An 18,049-nucleotide genomic window follows, 5' to 3' on the forward strand; every position below is an offset into this window, starting at 1 on the left:
CACTCACAACATCTTCCAGTAGCTGGAATGGGGCAATTTCTTTTTTCCATTAAACAGAACGGTGTCCTGGGGGAGAGGAGACAGATGCATGCTAGCAGGCACACTTGCATTTATGAGTGTAGGGGCAGCCACAAGCCTTGGTCCTTCTTTCCACAAGGGTGAGGTGAGCAAGGGGAACCCCTGGCAGGTCCTGCACCATGCCCCTGAGGGCTGTGCCACCACACAGAAGAATCCTTCTCTCCCAAAGGAAGCATAGCCATGCTTGGGGTGTTTATTCCTTTTCTTCTACCCACCAGCTGGTCAGCAGGGATGTTCTGGGATACAAATGCCTCTGCATTCCATGCAGGTCTGAGGAGATAGGGAAAGGAGCACCATGGGACAATCACAGAGCCACTGCATCTTCCTCTGTGGGGCAGATAACTCCTGCAGCAGACCCCCATGCAGAGTGTACCAAAAGGATTTTTTAAAAACAGATTTCTCATTCCTCCATGTATCCTAGCAACACCTCTCTGAGGTTAGAGATGTGATTCCTTGTCCACCTGTTGCATAGGAAGCCTGAGGCAAGTTACATATTGTTTCTTCAGCTCCACAAGAAGGACATGGAGCTGTTGGAAAGAGTCCAGAGAAGGGCCACAAAGAAAATTAGAGGGCTGGAGCACCTCTGCTATGAAGACAGGTAGAGAGAGTAGGGGGTTTTCAGCCTGGAAAAGGCTCTGGGGAGAACTTACAGGAGCCTTCCAGTACCTGAAGGGGCTATAGGAGCAACCTGGTCTAGTGGGAGGTGTCCTGCCCATGCAGGGGATTGGCACTAGATGATCTTTAAGGTCTCTTCCAGTACAAACCATTTTATGATACTTGCCAGCTTGCGCTACTAGTATGAAGCTGCAGCAATTAAGGAATATGTCACAACCAGGGTACCCCAGTCTCACCAGCTCAAGCCAGGTGTCACACAAAGGTGTTCCCATGTCTGAACACTGGGAGCTTACCAGTGGCTCATGCAGTGTGCTCGTGGTCTAAGGAATGGTATTGCTGACATGGGCTGAGCGCTTTGTGATCAAGGCAAGAAAAGGGAGTGGCCTTAATCCCTGCCACAAAAATGCTTTATGTGCAGTCACACAGTGCTGAAGGAGCTCAGGTCCTGAATGGGTATCTAAATAAGACTTCCCAAGACACTATAGGTCCAAAATGTGCACAGCTAACAAAACTGAAATAAAGTTCGACTCCTCCCATGCCCCTCCCTCCTATCAGGTCAAACTGCAATAGAATTCTAGCAAATGAACAATCTATGTTAAAAAAAAACAAACAACAAACAACAACCAAACCCCAAACAAACAAAAAACCAAAAGAAGAAACTATTTGAAAAGCAAGCTTTTTTCCTAATAGTTATCATTATTCTTCTCCCTCCCCTAAAGCACCCCTTAGCATTTTCTGTTTCTTGTGGGGGAAAAAAAGAAAATGAAAAGGTTATAGAATGATCACAGAACTTTAAAGCTTTTTTTATAGAATGATTAACAATAGATTAATCAAAAAGCAAAAAATTAAAACCTATCACAAAAATCTGTGGAAGGGTGTATTTGTAACAGATCACTTTCTATACCCAGTGAAGATGGTTCTTCCCCCATGATTTTCCTGCCCATCAAATTAGATTTAATTTCTTGGGCCATCGCTGACCAAGATCTTTCAGCTACAATATGCATGTCACAAAACCCTCAGTTATCTTAATAGATAATTTACCTGCATTCCTGCAAAACAAGCAGTTAAGAAACAACATCTTTCGCTGCTCTTTTGTGTTACTAGAATAATCACTGCTAAGCCAAATTTATTCTAATATATTAAAGGAATTCAATGGTTGCACACGCAGGGGAGCCCGTGTCCCCAAGGCCAATAGGGGAGATGAGGCTATCACTGCTCAGTGAAAGATACATCATTTTCTCTAGATCTCTCTTGTTCATCTTCACTCAGGGGAAAATATGGGATACCTCAGAAGTGGTTTTGGCACCTGTGAGTTATCCCTCTTTCCCCACTCATGAAGATGAATGCAGTAATGAAATGCAGCCATCAGGTATTCTCTATATTTAGAGTGTGAACAATGATTATGCCCTTTCATTGGATAAGTTAAGGTTGACTGCCAAGCTACCTGGGGAAGACAGGAACAATTTGCAGTAGCTCACAGGCAATGAAGGGAAAAAGGTGGCATACCTGCTCCCTCAGCATCAAGTTATTCTGCTAATCTCAGGCTGAATAATACGTTCAGTGTGTCAAACCTTCCTTTTTACTTTCAGGCTATTTGGCAGCTGAACCTGCAAGCTGAGATGAGTCCAGCGGAGATGGCAGCAGCCACTTCATTAGTTCAATTTCTGTTTGGTTTTGACACTTCTGTGGAATCATTGACTAAGTTTTTATAACAAGTGAGAAAAGGATTTTTATAAGAGTTTTTGCAAGTGTCACATGAATTTTAGGACACGGTTCTGGCTTGTGCCACACAAACAAAGCTCCCTGTCGTGTTGACAGACATATTCTGAGTGAGAACTGTATCACATTTTCTGTGTGAGATAAAACCTACTGCCTTCATAGCTGTCATTTTTTATAGCATAAGGAAGGAAATTCAAGCATTTAAAGTTACACTTAAATATGAAAACCTGGCAGACATATCTGGCAATAAAAACACAGCTGTTAACAACACGCTGAAAATAATGCAATGGCACAGCCCAGGAGGCTGAAACCCTGTCTCTGGTGAAGTCTGCGGGTAATGTGCAGGTGAGAGCAGCTTCCTTATTGATTTAACACAGGGAGTAGTGTCTGTATATTGTGTAGTACTGGACAGAAATACCCTCAGGATCCCACCATCCAGGCATTGCACAAATAAGAACAAAACTTCCCTAACTTCTGCAAACAAGGCATAAGCCCTGGAAACACAGTTCTTCACATGCAAGGCAGGAGTTATCTTTATATTTTACTCAAGTGGGAGAGACACACCATTCAAAGCCCATCTTTTGAAACCTGCAGTGGACTAGAAGCTTGAAGGTTCCAAGTTCACAGAGGCTGATTAATCTTAATAACAAATCACTGGCTGTTTGTGATGTAAATACCAAGCAGTTGGTAGGCACAGAATAGGTTCAAACACAGCTGATCTATTGTAGCCTTACAACATCACATCCATCAGTTATTTTTATGCAGCTACTAATGTTAAGGGTGCATTAGGAAAATAAATTCAGTATCAATATGCTTCAGGGGGAGCATTTGGGTTAAAGTAGCCAGGTGCATCATAACCAGTATGCAAAATGGTGAAAGAACTGCTGCTGAAGATACTGATTCCTGGCATATGATATTTAGAAAACATTAAGAGTATTTTGAAGCACACACTGGCTCATATTCAGCACCCAAAAGCTATTTTAAGTGCTCAGAGGAGACAAGTTTGTGTTATTAGGACACTTTTCTTCCAAGAGACAACAATACATTTTGAGCCAAATTATCCCATCACAGGGCTTTGTAAATGCCTAAATCAGATGAAGTGACTGCAATGAACTCAGAAAAGATTCAGAGGCTGAGCTAAGGCAGGTTTTCTCAAGACACTTGAAAATAAAGTCCAACTATTTGTTGGGCAGCTTTGGTGCTGTGCCTTTCATGTAAAAGCTGCTTCCAGAGAGAATCTCTGTAGTCAGATGAACTACCTACTGGTGCAGGGCAGCTGGTTCAAGAAAAAGATCTTGAGCTGGAGCCTATAAAATAGTTTTTTACCTTACTAAGCAGCAAAGCCATGGCTAAACAAGCACTGCAAAGAAAATACTCACTTCCTGGCAGAACAGCAGCCCCAGACCCAAGAGGACAGGGTTCCAGTCCTCTGGCTTTGCTATCACCTCTCTATCTCGGTTTCACCCAGCCTAATGTCTTTTACAAAGCATTTTGAGCACCACAGGCAAGAAAAATATGTGGAGAAACAGATGATACTATTATTACTCAATGTACTATACCATTACAGCTCTGTACTATATGAAGGCATAGGCAGTTACAAAGAACACCCTAAATCAGAAAGATGGGAAGAAATGTGGGAAGAGAAGAGGAGGAACTTGGATTATAATGAGAGAGTGAAGAGTAGTGGATAGCTGGGATTTAGATACCTTGGAAAGCACTCTGATAACAGCACAATGATCTCAGTAAAGAAAATTATTAAAAATATAACTGGAAGAAAGAGGCTGATCAGAAAGAGTCAGCCAAAACTGTTTTATCTTGTAAAATATTTCAAGCCACCTTTTCCCTCTTGTTTTTGAAACCTTAGTTGTATGGCCCAGTGAGGCTTGAACAATGAGGACCCGTAGGCACTTGTGTGCCACTCTGAACACTGCAACATGAAAAAAGCAGAGAGTGAAGGCTGCCTAAATATAGCTCAGAAGGCTCCCACCTTTCGACGCTCACGTTCAAACTCCACATCCAGCTCAGGTCAGTGATTATCAGTCAGCATTTAGCCACTAGCAGAAATAGCTTATCATCAAAGCTTAGCATAGAAATTCTCATAGCTCATGAGGAACCAGGTATAAATAAAATACTTCCAGCGAACTCCCTAAAAAGAGCTTGCCACTGCCTGCACTTTATTAAGTTACAGTCCAGTGATATTTAGCTGATTTTTAATCTCCCAAACCACTGACTGCAGATCTTCAGCTGGGAGAAACTGAAATTTTGATCCAGCCTCACGCTTAGAAACAAACATAAAACCATGGACTTGGGTTAAATTTTTGGCTCCAGAAAATAACCATTTTTCTCACTATACATAATAAACTATTTTTTTCTTAGAAAATGGAGTTCTAAAATTACATGTACTAAAGATACCATCTCCCTCTCCCCCCACCAAGTGCAGCAGTATTCGTGACACAGGCAGCAGCAAGCACAGAGGCAGAGGGGATGCTAAAGCTAAGTTAACTTGGCAGATAATACATAACACCTAAAGCAACACATGTGCAATAACCAAGGATCACAAGGAAACCAACATACTCATGGTCTCAGCATGAAGAAAAAGTTCATCTACTCTTTCAGCAGCTATTTTTGACTATGCTTCTAGGCATACACAGTCCTGAGAAAAGTACAGTTGTGAACCAAAAAAGGAATGAAATTAAGTACCATTGAGCCTCTTAAACAATGCACAACCGCCAGCCTCTTGTGGCACCTCTGCTATTTGCAGAACGCAAGTGACTGAGGGCACTGAAGCAAATATTCAGCAAGCTAATTTTTTTTCTGGCAACTGATCCATAATATTGGCAAGTTTCACTTACCTGTTAAGTTCTTCAAGCCAAGTTCCCTGAGTCCAAAGTTCCCATCCTTTCTGTAGTTAAGAAATATAGCCAAAGCATATCTCTCTTCGTAGAGTTTGGTCCCACGGACGATGCGCAGGTTCTCCAAGGGAAGGTATTCAAACTGATTCAAAGCCACCAAAACGTAGCCTGTGACTTCTCGGATAGACTGAAAGACATAAATTAAACAAACACTTTAGAAATGATCCATTTTTAATTTCTCTGAGTTACTCATACAGTGGATGCTTTAGTATGAGATACTGATACCCCGAAAAAAAAAAACAAAACACAAAACAACTTTGGAAAACAAATTCTGTTTCAACTTATTGATTTTAACCACATTTCTGTTTCAATTTAATGGATTATTTTAGAGATAGTGGTTGGAAAAGTTGAAAATACAGAGACATATATTCTTTTAAGTTTTATTAAAATTGAGCAGAAATTCACAGTAAACATTACAGATGCACAAAAGGATGACTGCACAAAACTCAAAGCATGTCAAAGGCCTTTGCAGGACATGAGCAGAACCCAGAGTTGGGGTTGTTCAGCCTGGAGGAGAGGACGCTCCAGGGAGTCCTAACACCTAAAGGGGACCTACAAGTAAGCTGGGGAGGGACTTTTACAAGGACCTAGCGAGATAGGACAATGGGGAATGGCTTTAAATTGGAAGAGATACAGGTTAAGCATTAGGAAGGAATTCTGAGGGTGGTAAGGCACTGGAACAGGTTGCCCAGGGAAGTTGTGGCTGCCCCATCCCTGGAAGTGTTGAAGGGCAGGTTGGATGGGGCTTGGAGCAGCCTGGGCTCGTGGGAGGTGTCCCTGCCCATGGCAGGTGGGTTGGAACTAGATGATCTTTAAAGTCCCTTCTAACTCAAACCATTCTGTGATTCTATGTATTAACATGCACTTTTGTACTTCTAAATTAAATCCATCACTGAACATTTGCAGAGATTCCACTTCAAGTTTCAATCAGAAGTGCTGGAACCACACATGCTATATACCCCAGACTTTGATCAAAACCAGTATGAAAACACCTTGCAAAATGATTGCTGAACCTTCAGTCTACCTGAAGTCATGGTTTGCTTTAGATCAACTACTCAATAACCCTTTTGCTTATACTCAGAAAATGTCTGCTCAGGTTGCAAAGGGAAAAAACACCAAAACTCAATAACTAGAAACAGTTTTTCTAAGTCAAAACCATTAATAGACCTAAGTTGTTTCTAGAAAAAAACCAACATAGACGTATATTTATGTGTGTATGCATATCTAATGGACCCAAAATGGATAAAAACTACTTGTGTGCCTAAGTGGTTGCTTGCACTTTTTTCTTCCCTTTGGCAAAGTCAATAACTTAAACAATACACAGAAGGAAAAATTCTGCTTAGAGTAACTTGTACAGGCTATAACTAACACGATGGGGGCTGCAGTCAATATCGTAATAAAAACAAACAAACACTAGCAGGCATCACATTAAATGTGTTGTGTATGTATCATTAATAAAGAAAGGTGACATGGATTTGCAGCACAAAGGACAGGCTTTTGTTTTTATGGTTCAGCGCTGTTGCCATGATGTTATATATATAATCATGGAAGAGTCTTTTAATTTGGTTTAGAGAAGATTATCAACGAGAGTGGCAGTGTGCATGAGGAAGGATTCTTATGCCACAAACTGCAGGCTGTCCTTCTAAAGTCAAACGTCTGTTACTCAGTTGAAGCTGCTGAAAAAGCTCTGGAGCTATTTCAAGACTTGCATGGCATCTAAAGAGAGCACAGTGTCATTACAGAACTTTGATGAGAACCCAGTGAGTTGAGCTAGGTTGAAAAGTACAGTTCAGTAGCTCAGCATTAAATGTAGAGCTGCATTATACCCTGGGACACTGATTCCATTATAATCAGAAGCTTTCCAGCACTTTCATGATAGCTCTTTGCTTTTAGACATTTCAGCTTAGCCAGTTTGTTCAGGAATTTGTTTTTTATCATAGGCAAGAATTTCCTTAGGCTGGCTTTTTTGGCCTCTCTTCAGAATTTAGGAAATATTAAAATTATACTCACAGCTTCAGCTTCTCCAGTGATATTCTAGGGATACTGTGATTGCTCTAATTAATTTAAAGGGATGTTTAACTTGAAATTGAGTTGAAAAAAATGAAAAGCAGTTCCAAAACTGCATCTGACCAAGTCCTCCCTGCCAATTTTTGTCACTTACAGCCATGGTTTCTATTTTTAGGTTATGTCTTATTTACTGCCAAACAACAAGCCCTAATTCAGCACGGCACTGAAATTACACACACACACTCAGCAGCAAATCTTCATTCTGAAGTTAAAAAAAAAAAAAAAAGAAAACCAAAGCTCTGTTGTTGATAATTGTGAACTACCCCAGGAGCCCCATACTTTATGTGGTTTGTCCAGCTGAAATGACAAATTATGGAAAGTATTTTGACCAGCCAGAGGTTCCTGTCCAGTCCCTTTGCTTCCACTTATTTATTTGCTGCAGAATCCGTGCAAAACAAAATTATGAAAATAAACCTAATGGTTTCTAATTTACTGGAACAGAGCAACCTGACCGACCAAAACTAGTGGCCTGTTATATTATTTTGGTGTTTTATTTTTTAATTTATATTTGGATGAAAAATGCAGAGAAAGAATATATTTTTCAGGCTGGTGTGTTTTCTGACACGTTCAGCTTGAAAAAACGAACTAGAAGTGAAGCAGGCAGCTCAGGTTTTGAATGCTCTTGGTCAGTAATGTCACTTTGTCAGTCACTGCAAGTTTTGACATGATTCTTACTGAAAATGGACATCTGCCCACTTGGAGCTCACTCCAAGCCCTGTTGGAGTCATGGCAAAAATGCCTGTTGGCTTCCATGCAGACTCACAAATCCTCACACCAGACAGGATCAGCCAGCCTGATCTGCTCCTTTGCAACTCATGCCAAGGTGAGGCATGATTTGAACCTTTCATCCTTTGTATACTGAACCCTTTCCTGTTCAGGTATCCTGAACTTGGGTAGAAGCTCAACTAATCTAATGCTCTATTTGAGTTGCTTTTACTTTAGCACTGATCTCCATTCCACCAAAAAGGTGGAGTGACTCTCAGCAGTTGTAGTTTGAATGTCAACTCCTCGTTTGATTCTGCTGCTAGGGCTTGAGGTCCTTGCAAGAACACATTTCTCATGAATGAATCTGTTCCCTTTGGAATGAAAAAAAAAAAAAAAAGGAGACAAGGACACAAGTAACTGCATTTTCGTTCCCATAACCTACAACAATAGAAAGAAGCAGGTTAATCACCAACAGACTTATAGCTAAAACTTTCCAATGGGGAAAACCAAGTTAACTCTGGCAACCTCCAGTCTTGCATGCTGACCACTGCGGTTTTGCAGGACTCACCCCTTCCCTCATTACAGCATTATTTTTACTGGGAATTCCTGGCCAGCATGGCCTTGCTTTTCCCTGTCATCTATCCAGCCCTTGAGACATGACCTGTATGTGAAGAAGCCATTGAGTGAGGCAGCAACAGGCTAAGGCTCCTGTAGCATCCCAGCTGCTTCACTAAATTCATTTTGGCTCCTGAAAGCTGTTTGCGTACAGCAGCAGGAATGAGCATATAGATTTAAATGAGGAACAGGCCGAAAACCCAGGCTCCTTGTCACAAAAGGACGAGGGATGCTGTTCATCAGGGCCTCTGAGCAGATGCCTGGCTGCTCAAAACCAGATGAGACACGTCCGAGGGTTCAAGAGCTAAAGGTGTCTGCTCCTCTGAGAGGCCCCGTTAGGTGCCAGATCCTGAAATAAGAAAGCACAGGCTTCTAGCAGGAAAGAAAAGGAGCGGGGAGAAAAGAAAAGGCTAATAATCCTTGGCAAACCTAAAGCCTCACGAGCTGCTTTGAAACCACGCCTGAGGCACAGGATTCCAGTCTGATATATTTACCAGAGAAAAGCTCCTCACCTACATCCGTTTCCAGAGGGGAGACGAGTCCCCGTGCTCGGCAGCCTGCTGTCCCCGACGCCCGGCGCCGTCCTGAACCCCCCGCCCGCCAGACACGGCAGCTACAGACCCCTCTCCTACCCGCCTCGGCTTTCCCTCACACAGGAATATTTCGTCTTTAAGCCTTAAAACACGTTACCCTTTTGACGACCATGACCACCACTGTGGCGTCCTCAAACCCCTCACGCCTCCAGCCGCCACCCTGCCCCGGGCGGCTGCCGCGCCTCAGGGGCTGCCACAAAATGGCCGCCTTGGCCCCCACCCCAAAATGGCCGCCTTGGCCCCCACCCCAAAATGGCCGCCTTGGCCCCCACCCCAAAACGGCCGCCTTTTCCAGGTGATTTACTGTGAAAATGAGCGCCAGACAACCTGTTTCCTTCATGACGACTAGTGTTAGCGGAGCACAGGTAAAGCATTTTAAGGTCCCGACATGAAAGCCAGAATTATCCTGTCAGGTGGGCGTAAAAGGCAAGATTATTCACTGCCATCTTAAATTGTTCTTCAGCTCGAGTCAAACAAATCTGAGAGAAACAGAGCAAAATAACAGCAGAGAAACTTCATCGTTCTGCCCAGAATAACAGATCAATGAACGATTAGGGAAGCTGATGTTTCTCATAAACACTACCACGTCTTCTTAACATCTATTGGGAGAGGTTAGACTGTGGCTAAGGCACCGAAGAGAGCTATATTGTGGAGTTTTCTTTCAGCTGGAGACACATTATTTATCCAGTCAGTGGAACTGATCCGGCAAAGTCCTTGCTGCCTCATCTGACCGGACGCGCTGCCCGGCACGGGAGTCGGAGCCACAGGAACCTGCTGCAGGGGTCAGCTCCTGCTTGTGGGACCCCAGGCAATTAATTACCTGTTAGGTTAATTTTCTCCTTTTCCAAAAAAATCTACGTTAAAGTTTGCTTTGATCTCACTTCAAAAAGTGCCAATAAACACAAGTGCAGAAGATGAGGATCACCTGAAGAACGAGTGTTTAATTCACAAGCATAAAAAAAATAATAATTTAAAAAAGACAAAGTATATACACTCAGTATATTTACTTGTGAGACAAAGATAAAAGCCTTTGCTTTTCCAGCACTGGTTTGCAGTAAGACAGAGAGGTTTCCTCTTCTTCCGCTACAAGGAGGGAAATAAAAAGGGTAAAGAACTTTAAATTAGATATATGTGGGGAATAAACCAAGTGGACACTTTTCATCCCATCTGTTGCAAATAAAGTAATTTCTATTTTCAAGGGATATTCACTTCAGGAAGACACCACGTGGCTTCTCTCATGGCTCAGCTGCTGCTCAGGCATCTCCTGACCTTGATCCAAGGAGCTAGGCTGACTCCCCAGCATGAATTGAGCACTTGCTGCATTAAATCCTAAGAAAGAGAGATTTCTAAGCAATACGTACAGGAAAATATTTCCGAAGTACATAATCCTTTCTTCTGCCTTAACAAAGGTTAACAGGCTGCAGCTAAGTCTGCATTAAAATAGTGATAGTGAATAGTTACCACTGCATCATCTCTTTCACAAGGTTTTCGTATCTGGAGTTGACTTAAACACAACATTTTTCATTTTGTTGTTTGATCAATTGAAAGGTAAACATCCATATCTGATTAAAACTACACAATAACAAATTTGCTAAATTTGCTTCCTGTTTAAATTATGAGGAAGAAACACCAAACTGCAAAGACAACACTTGCTTAACAAGTCCTCAGGGCAATCATAATATCCACCTTCACAAAACTCAGTTGGGCATGTTGGTGAGTGTGCTGGCAACCTAAAACATCACCCATTAATTTTCATTATTTTTTCATACACTCTCACCCATGCAATGCAATGCATCTTTCATTGTCACAATTTAAAAAAATGAACATTTACTGAATAACCACAAAGTGGCCTCTAAGCAGCCACTTGCAGTGCTAGCAAGAGAAATACTAATAGCCAAAGTATGGAAATAGGTGGCCTATTGCAATTTATGGAGCTCGATTAGCATCAAACTATGCATCGCTCACTGACAACTATGATTTTTTAGTGACAAGATAAGTTCAGACTTTCAAAGGAGTTCAGGAGATGTATTTAGAGGATCCAGGCACACGGCTGTTGCCAGCTTCTCTCAAAGCCCCATCCATAACCACGAGAAACACGCAGAACATACTGACACTTCTGAAGTCTAAGAGGATGCTCCATTTAGAGACGATGCCATAGCCTACACCCAGCACACACGTAAGGAATTTTGTTCTACAGCAAGCTTGTGCCTTGTCTCCTGCCACGCTGTGCACCTTTCAATTACGTTGACACTTGTGAAATTGTGATGCTAAGCCCTTCTGGGCACCATCAGTTTTTCAGATATGCTCTACAAACTTGGGTAAAAACCCCTCCAGTTCGAGCACACTGATGAATATCAGAACACACACTGTGGAAAATGTTTTTCTGGTCCCTGGTCCAGAAGCAACCAGTGTATCATAACTAGAGTTGCCGCGGTGCCTCAGAGAACCTACTGCCCAAACCGCTAAAGTTGCAGTTTAGATTCAGATGTGTTATCAAAAAAAAAGAGGAAGTTCTGGTAGTTTTTCTGTTTGCTTTCATAAACATCAAAGACAAATGAAGGGCTTGGTGGTACTTTTGCTAACAGCTGTACCTGGGAACCTTGCACTGCTGCATGGTTGCAGAATTAAACTGTGATTCAGTATTTAAGACAACTGGTAGAAACCAGATCATATTCTTGTCCTTACAGGTACCTAGTCCTCATTGGTAACACACTTGCAAAATATTAATAATATTCTGAGCAGCAGATCAATGGATTGAACATAACATTTGATTTCCTCCAAGCAGCAATCAGATGCATCTTTTGTTAAAGCTGTTGGAAAGCTTGTAAGCAAAGATTTTGCCACATAATTTATAGAACCCACCTTGGGAGCTGCTGAACTAAAGCTTTGTTTTCTGAATGGTTGGTCTTTACATTTTGTCATTCCAAGAGACTTTTCACACATTAAAATAGGAGAATTAGCTCTGCAGTTATTTATTTACTGAGTTTGATGTAGGAATCACTCTTGCACTCATGAGGCAAGTTAGGCTGAGCCTGAGCTAATATACATTACAAAAGAGTCTAGGGAGGGTTTGGAGGCAAAAGAAATGCCAGTCTAGAATCCATTAAACTGCAGATCAATGTCCAAATCTGACATTTGGAAATGGAGCCCCATATATAACACACAAGTGATGATGATGAACAAAACCATGGTGTGGGAAACGGCCCCACATAAAACTACATAAACACGGGGAGACTTTGAAATGTGTATCTTGACTCATTTTGCAAAGTATTGCTGGGAAAACACTGCAGGATGTGAAAAATAAAACAAAACAAAAAAAAACCAAAAAAATAAATAATGAAGTAAGCATGGCAACATCAAATAGAAATAGTGGGTAAATAAGAGAACAAAAAAAAACCCCAACCTTTTGCTTTCAAATTTTGAAATACAGTTTCTAAAGACTTATTCAAGTGTTCTTCCTGTTGACTGAGTTGTACTTAAGCTCAGGTGTCAGCTTGCACCATGTGTCTTTGCCTGTTTTTCAGGTTAAAATACCACACGATCAGAGAAACTGATCAGGCTGACATCAACATCTGCGGGTCTTCCCAGTGTTTTCTGTGCAAAACATAATTCCTCCATTTGTGTATCTGCTCAGGAATTGTCTAACTTTCAGGTACACAGGCTGCCTGAGTGCACACAATAAATCCTAAGCTGCTCGTGTTCAGCAGCCTTACCACCTAGATAAAGTGTTTGCTCTGTAGCAACCCACTCTTCACAGCTAACATCTCTCTGTCCTGAGGAAAGCTATGGTTAACTACATATTTAGCAAGTCAAAAAAGAATTTTGACATACCTATAATACCTGATTGGCCTTCCAGATATTTGCAGAGTGACTTTCAGGAGTTTATTGTATCACCTCCCAAGGGAAAAGTTAGTCACAAATTAGATGGGAAAAAACAAAAGACCATTATGCTGTTACAAAATGCTTTACCATTTGGGCTGTTTAGTAGTAGCTGTATTTTGCAGAAATTCAAAGCATATCAATTTATAGCTGCCCAGTTACAGAATTTCCAAGTGGAGAGACCAATGCCTTTTGCTTTCTCCGCATTTAGGAGCTTCAGTCAAGGAAATCATGGTTTCTTTCCTGGTAACATGAAAGTGCACAAACTGCTACTTCATCAACAAAATAGCAACACTCTGGAAGGATTTTAGAGAAGCAATAACCATGGGAAGATACATTCCCTTTATCAAAGTACCTCAGACAGCCAAAGCCTATGAGAAGCTGTGAGCACACTCAAGGGTCGTGAGATGCTTTCACCAGGAAGGACAAAGTGAGGACTGTCTTATCAAACTGATACCTGAAACTGCTTGAGAAAGGCAGCACAGGCCACTAGTCTGAGCTCTGCACTGGGATGCCAGTATCCACTATCAGCTCTGATGTTTCTTTTTTTGTAGCCAGACTTGTGCAGTCCTCAGAGCAGAGGTGCTTTCCTAACAACACAAGGAGCCTTGACCCCAGTTGTTATCTTCACAGTACAATGCTTTGTGGTCATATTTACACAAAGCGCCAGCTGCACTGCCAGAGGCATCCTGAGATGTCATCCACCAAAGAAAAAAGCATTTCCTTCCTCATTGTTCTTATTTGTGACACTAAACCCTCCTAACGTTTTCACTTCTAAGCTGAACTAGGTCTCAGGAGGCTGGTTACTTGGTCCTTCAGATGATGAAACTAGTTGGAACACACCAGGGAGCCCACCCATGAAAGGAGAGAGAAAATGGAGGCGGGACCAGTGCTCACAGTCTCTCCTCAGCTTACATGCAGCCCGAGACAGCCAGTGAATGAACGAAAAGGAAAGGTGGAAAAGGGTCTTTTCCACAATGGTTGTGAAAGGTCAAGTGTCCAATCAGAGGTCAAAGAGAAGAACAGACATGACAAATGCAGGGCAGGATGTAGCAGGGTCTCCAGAACCACACAGCTACCTGTGAAGATCCTAGGAATGTTTTGTGGGCAGGTAACGGTAGAGGAGGTTTTATTTGTTCATCCAATATACGACAACTGACAGGCTTTGTACATCAGACACTGTGATTTCTTTTTCCCTTGTGCATAGCCAGGTTAGCTGGTATGAGTTACTGGCAAGTCTAGAGTTAGCCAGACAAATTAAATGTGTTTATTAAAATTTCTCCACTGTCCACCATGGAAGCAATGGGAGCCTTTGGCTGGCATGATTCCCACTCCTTCCAGTGATGCAGAATGAATTAAACATCCTGGAAATCTAATACAGAGGTGGAGCTGAAGAACAAGAACAAGACTTTGAGTTTTGTCTATTCAAACTGCAGGTGAAGGTGCCAGGCCACTCCTGAAAGCAAAAGGCCATTTCTATTTCTGAACCCAGGAACTGGTTCACATAGTGAAAATGTGTTAACCTTGCCAAATTTTAGCTAAATAACCTTTGTCTGGGCTTTTGGTTTTCTGCAAGAAGCAAACGGCTGGCTGTCCAATTCTGAAAAAGCACTTAGGTTATTTTTGCAGAGCTTTTCTTTTCTTTCCCCAGAAAATACTCTCTAAAAACCATGCTTTCAGTTTGTTTCATGTGTGCAAGAACCACTCTTTAATGAGTATTTTCAACGCATTTCCTGGGATGAACCGACTTTATTGGCACTCTAGGACATGTTGGCATGCATAAATTAGCGTATATTGGAGGAACTATTGACTGTTTCTCTGGTTTCACTGAAAACGAGAATCTTCGTCCAAATATTGGATTTTAGCTGAGCATATACAAATCCATGAGCTGAGCTCAACATCACACCTACCTATGAAACTGTTTCAGCCTTTGCAACTCTAATCTCTTCAAGAATAGAAACCCTGGAGAGATTCATTAATCGCTGGCTTTTGATTAGGTTTATTTCCATTAAGATAAAAAGTGAAGAGGCTTCTTGTGCTTTCTAAAGCTGTGTTTTTGTTTTCTTTATCTAGAAGCTGGAGAATAGCTCTGTTATTCAGGCTTTAATAGACTGTTAAAGTCTCCTTCAAGGATAGACCCGTAATTTCTAAGATGTGAGCTATTAGTAAATGAATCTGATTTTCAAATCTGGAGGTATTCTTTAGGAAGGATAAGTAAACTCCAGTTTTTGAGACTACCAACCTGGAAAACAACTTCTAATCTGCAACAACTGAACTAACCATGAGATAAGATCTCTCTCTGCATTAATTTCATGGCTTTTCTTCAAGAGGGCATGCTGAAAACTTCACCTGCTCAATATATTTTCTTGGTGCCTCCTGAATCAGACAAGACACACAATCTTACAGGACATAGGAGCTTTTTTTTTTTTTTTTAACCATGACCAGAGTTTTAATAGCCAGACACCTTAGACATTGTTCCTACATGCAATTATTGAAACAATTAATCAACTGCGGTTCCCTCAAGGTTCACAAGCAACATCTCTTTTTCTTTATATTACAGGTGAGTTTAGGGGGGAGGGAGGTATTGGAGAAGTTAAACATAAAATTATGTCTCTCTTTTCCAGGCATAAGACAAGAACACATGTTTTGGTCTTAATTCCAAAAGGCTTAAGAATTAAGATTCAAAAAGAAATGGTAATTTTGTGAAAGGAAAAGCTGGAGAACAGGGCAGGAGACCAGAGAGGAAAGGGGAAGTGCTCATGATCAGGAGCAGAGAAGGACAGAACTTTTCTTTCCCCAAGCAAGGCAGATTCAGGCAGCTGTCATTCTGGCATTATCTAATTTCTGAGTGCTTGAGTTTGCAATTTTACTATTTTATTTTTATATCATTTTGTTCTTTTTTTAGGGGAAGTGTGGCAGGCAAAGTGAAATGCTCTGTACAAGATATAATATCCTTCAATACTTATCACCAGCAAATGATGGGACAAGCAATCTTTTGTCAATGGCTTAATTAGAAGAAGCCTCTATATTTAATAATGTTCCTTAATATACTGAACCACACACAATAGCTTGTTGAAGGAGAAAAAGCAGAGTGGTTATTGTTATAGCTAAGGATGGAAGAAAGGTTTAGTCATCAAAGTAATCACAGAAACAATGTTATTAACTATACAGGAATAATCTCAAAGGAGTTCCCAGCTGATTGACAATGATAAAATAATGCTGCAGGCTAAAAAAGGGCCTCTCCATCCTCATCTGTTTTTTTTATGAAAACCCTTATTACCTTCCCCTGACAGACAGCTTTTCAAGAGCTACTACTGTACTTAACATTAAATCAAATTAACCATGACCTATTTTGGATTGTATCTTCTGAACCCCTAAAATGAAAGGTGCTCACTAGTGCATCCCTCAGCTGGGATGTGCCTTTCAGTGGGATCAATCCAATGGCCAGACCCCCGAAAACTCAAGATCCACTTGTGACCCTGAGGGCTGCTCCCAAGTGAGCCAGGATGTGCCCAAAAACCCCAGAGAGAGCAAAGTCTGGGCTGAGGGGACTGAACGTGTCCACTAGTGCCTCCTTAACCTCATTGACCATCCTGGAGATGGATTCTTCCTCAGGAGGAGGACACTGAGAGTTGAGTGGTCATCTGAGACCCAAGATCAAGCTTCAACAAACCCTACAGAGATTTCTCCTGCAACAAGGGCCTTCTCTGCCCAAAGTTGGCAGCTGCCTGTTGGCTTGATAGTGGCCTTGAAAATGTGTCTCTCACTCAGTATTCAGGGACACAAGGAAAGAGCAGATGGCTCGAGAGAGAGAGAAATGGGAGCACTCAAGGACCTAAGGACATCAGAAGGCCAGCAGTGGTATTTCATAGCTATTAATTACTTTTTACTGTCTGTAAACTACACAGAAATTGCCAGCTGCTGTGAGCTAGGACCAAAGGTCAGATTATCATGAAATCATTACAGGAGAGCCCGGCTTTTACCTAGCATGTAATTGCTGAACCTAAGCACGCTCCAAATAACCAATAGGAAAAGGAATTCTTAAAATACTATTTAAAAAAAAAAAAATCTTCTGCATGGCATGTGTGTATATATGTAGTTTTTATATGTATTTGCAAAAACACATATATGCACAACAACAAACGTGTGTGTATTCCTGCAGAATTTCCTGTCTTCAGTCCAAAACTGCAATCCTTAGGCAGTTCCCTCACTGAATTGCATGCTGCTGTGAGACAAGAGAAAAATCCTGGCTAAAATGACAGGTTTTTCTCAGCTGAGCAAAACCAGTTCTCATCCTCACAGCACCCAGCCTGACTTGAGGGCTCAATCAGCAAGTATAATACCAGGTTAAAGTTGCAGGCATTCCTGGCTCCAAATGACACTTAGGTTTTTTTTCTTTTTACCTAATTCTCTTCTACTTGCAGCAACCAATACCCTTGAGAGCCACCTGGGAAAAAAGAAGATGGCAGGTCAGGGAAATTTTACTCCTGGAGATGGAGCACATAGTATACTTGGCACCAGCTCCCTGTATCCACACACACTATTTCCTAAATACGACGTTTCCAAACAACTAGTGCCTCCATATTGCTCCACAGCCTGTTTATCCAACTATTTTTCTCCTACCTCTTTTCTCACGTGGCTCCAGAGAGAAGAAACATTTGGGTATCTAATAGCTCATTGTTCCCAGCTTCTCTGGATTTCAGTTCCTTTCTTGCCTGGTCCCACTGCTTAAGGGCTGTGTTGGCCCTTGCTTCCTGACCCAGTCCTCCCAACCTGAGAACTCCCAAACACCCTTCTCAGGCCTCAGAAACATCTGACTGAATAAATCCATTCCATTTTATTGGATTCATTACATAACTACATTTA

At 41.6% G+C, this 18,049-nt stretch overlaps 1 protein-coding gene across 2 annotated transcripts in view; it reads right to left on the reverse strand.

The window, feature by feature from the left end:
• Positions 1–18,049, reverse strand: part of ERBB4 (erb-b2 receptor tyrosine kinase 4) — a 599,354-nt gene that overhangs the window by 276,016 nt on the left and 305,289 nt on the right. For both annotated transcript variants that reach the window (XM_051623560.1, XM_051623561.1), the window contains exon 3: positions 5,265–5,451. In XM_051623560.1, coding sequence (XP_051479520.1) covers positions 5,265–5,451 — 187 coding nt within the window. The remainder of the gene's footprint in view (positions 1–5,264; positions 5,452–18,049) is intronic.

The sequence above is a fragment of the Apus apus genome, chromosome 6, assembly GCF_020740795.1.
Source record: "Apus apus isolate bApuApu2 chromosome 6, bApuApu2.pri.cur, whole genome shotgun sequence".
NCBI classification, from domain to species: Eukaryota; Metazoa; Chordata; class Aves; order Apodiformes; family Apodidae; genus Apus; species Apus apus.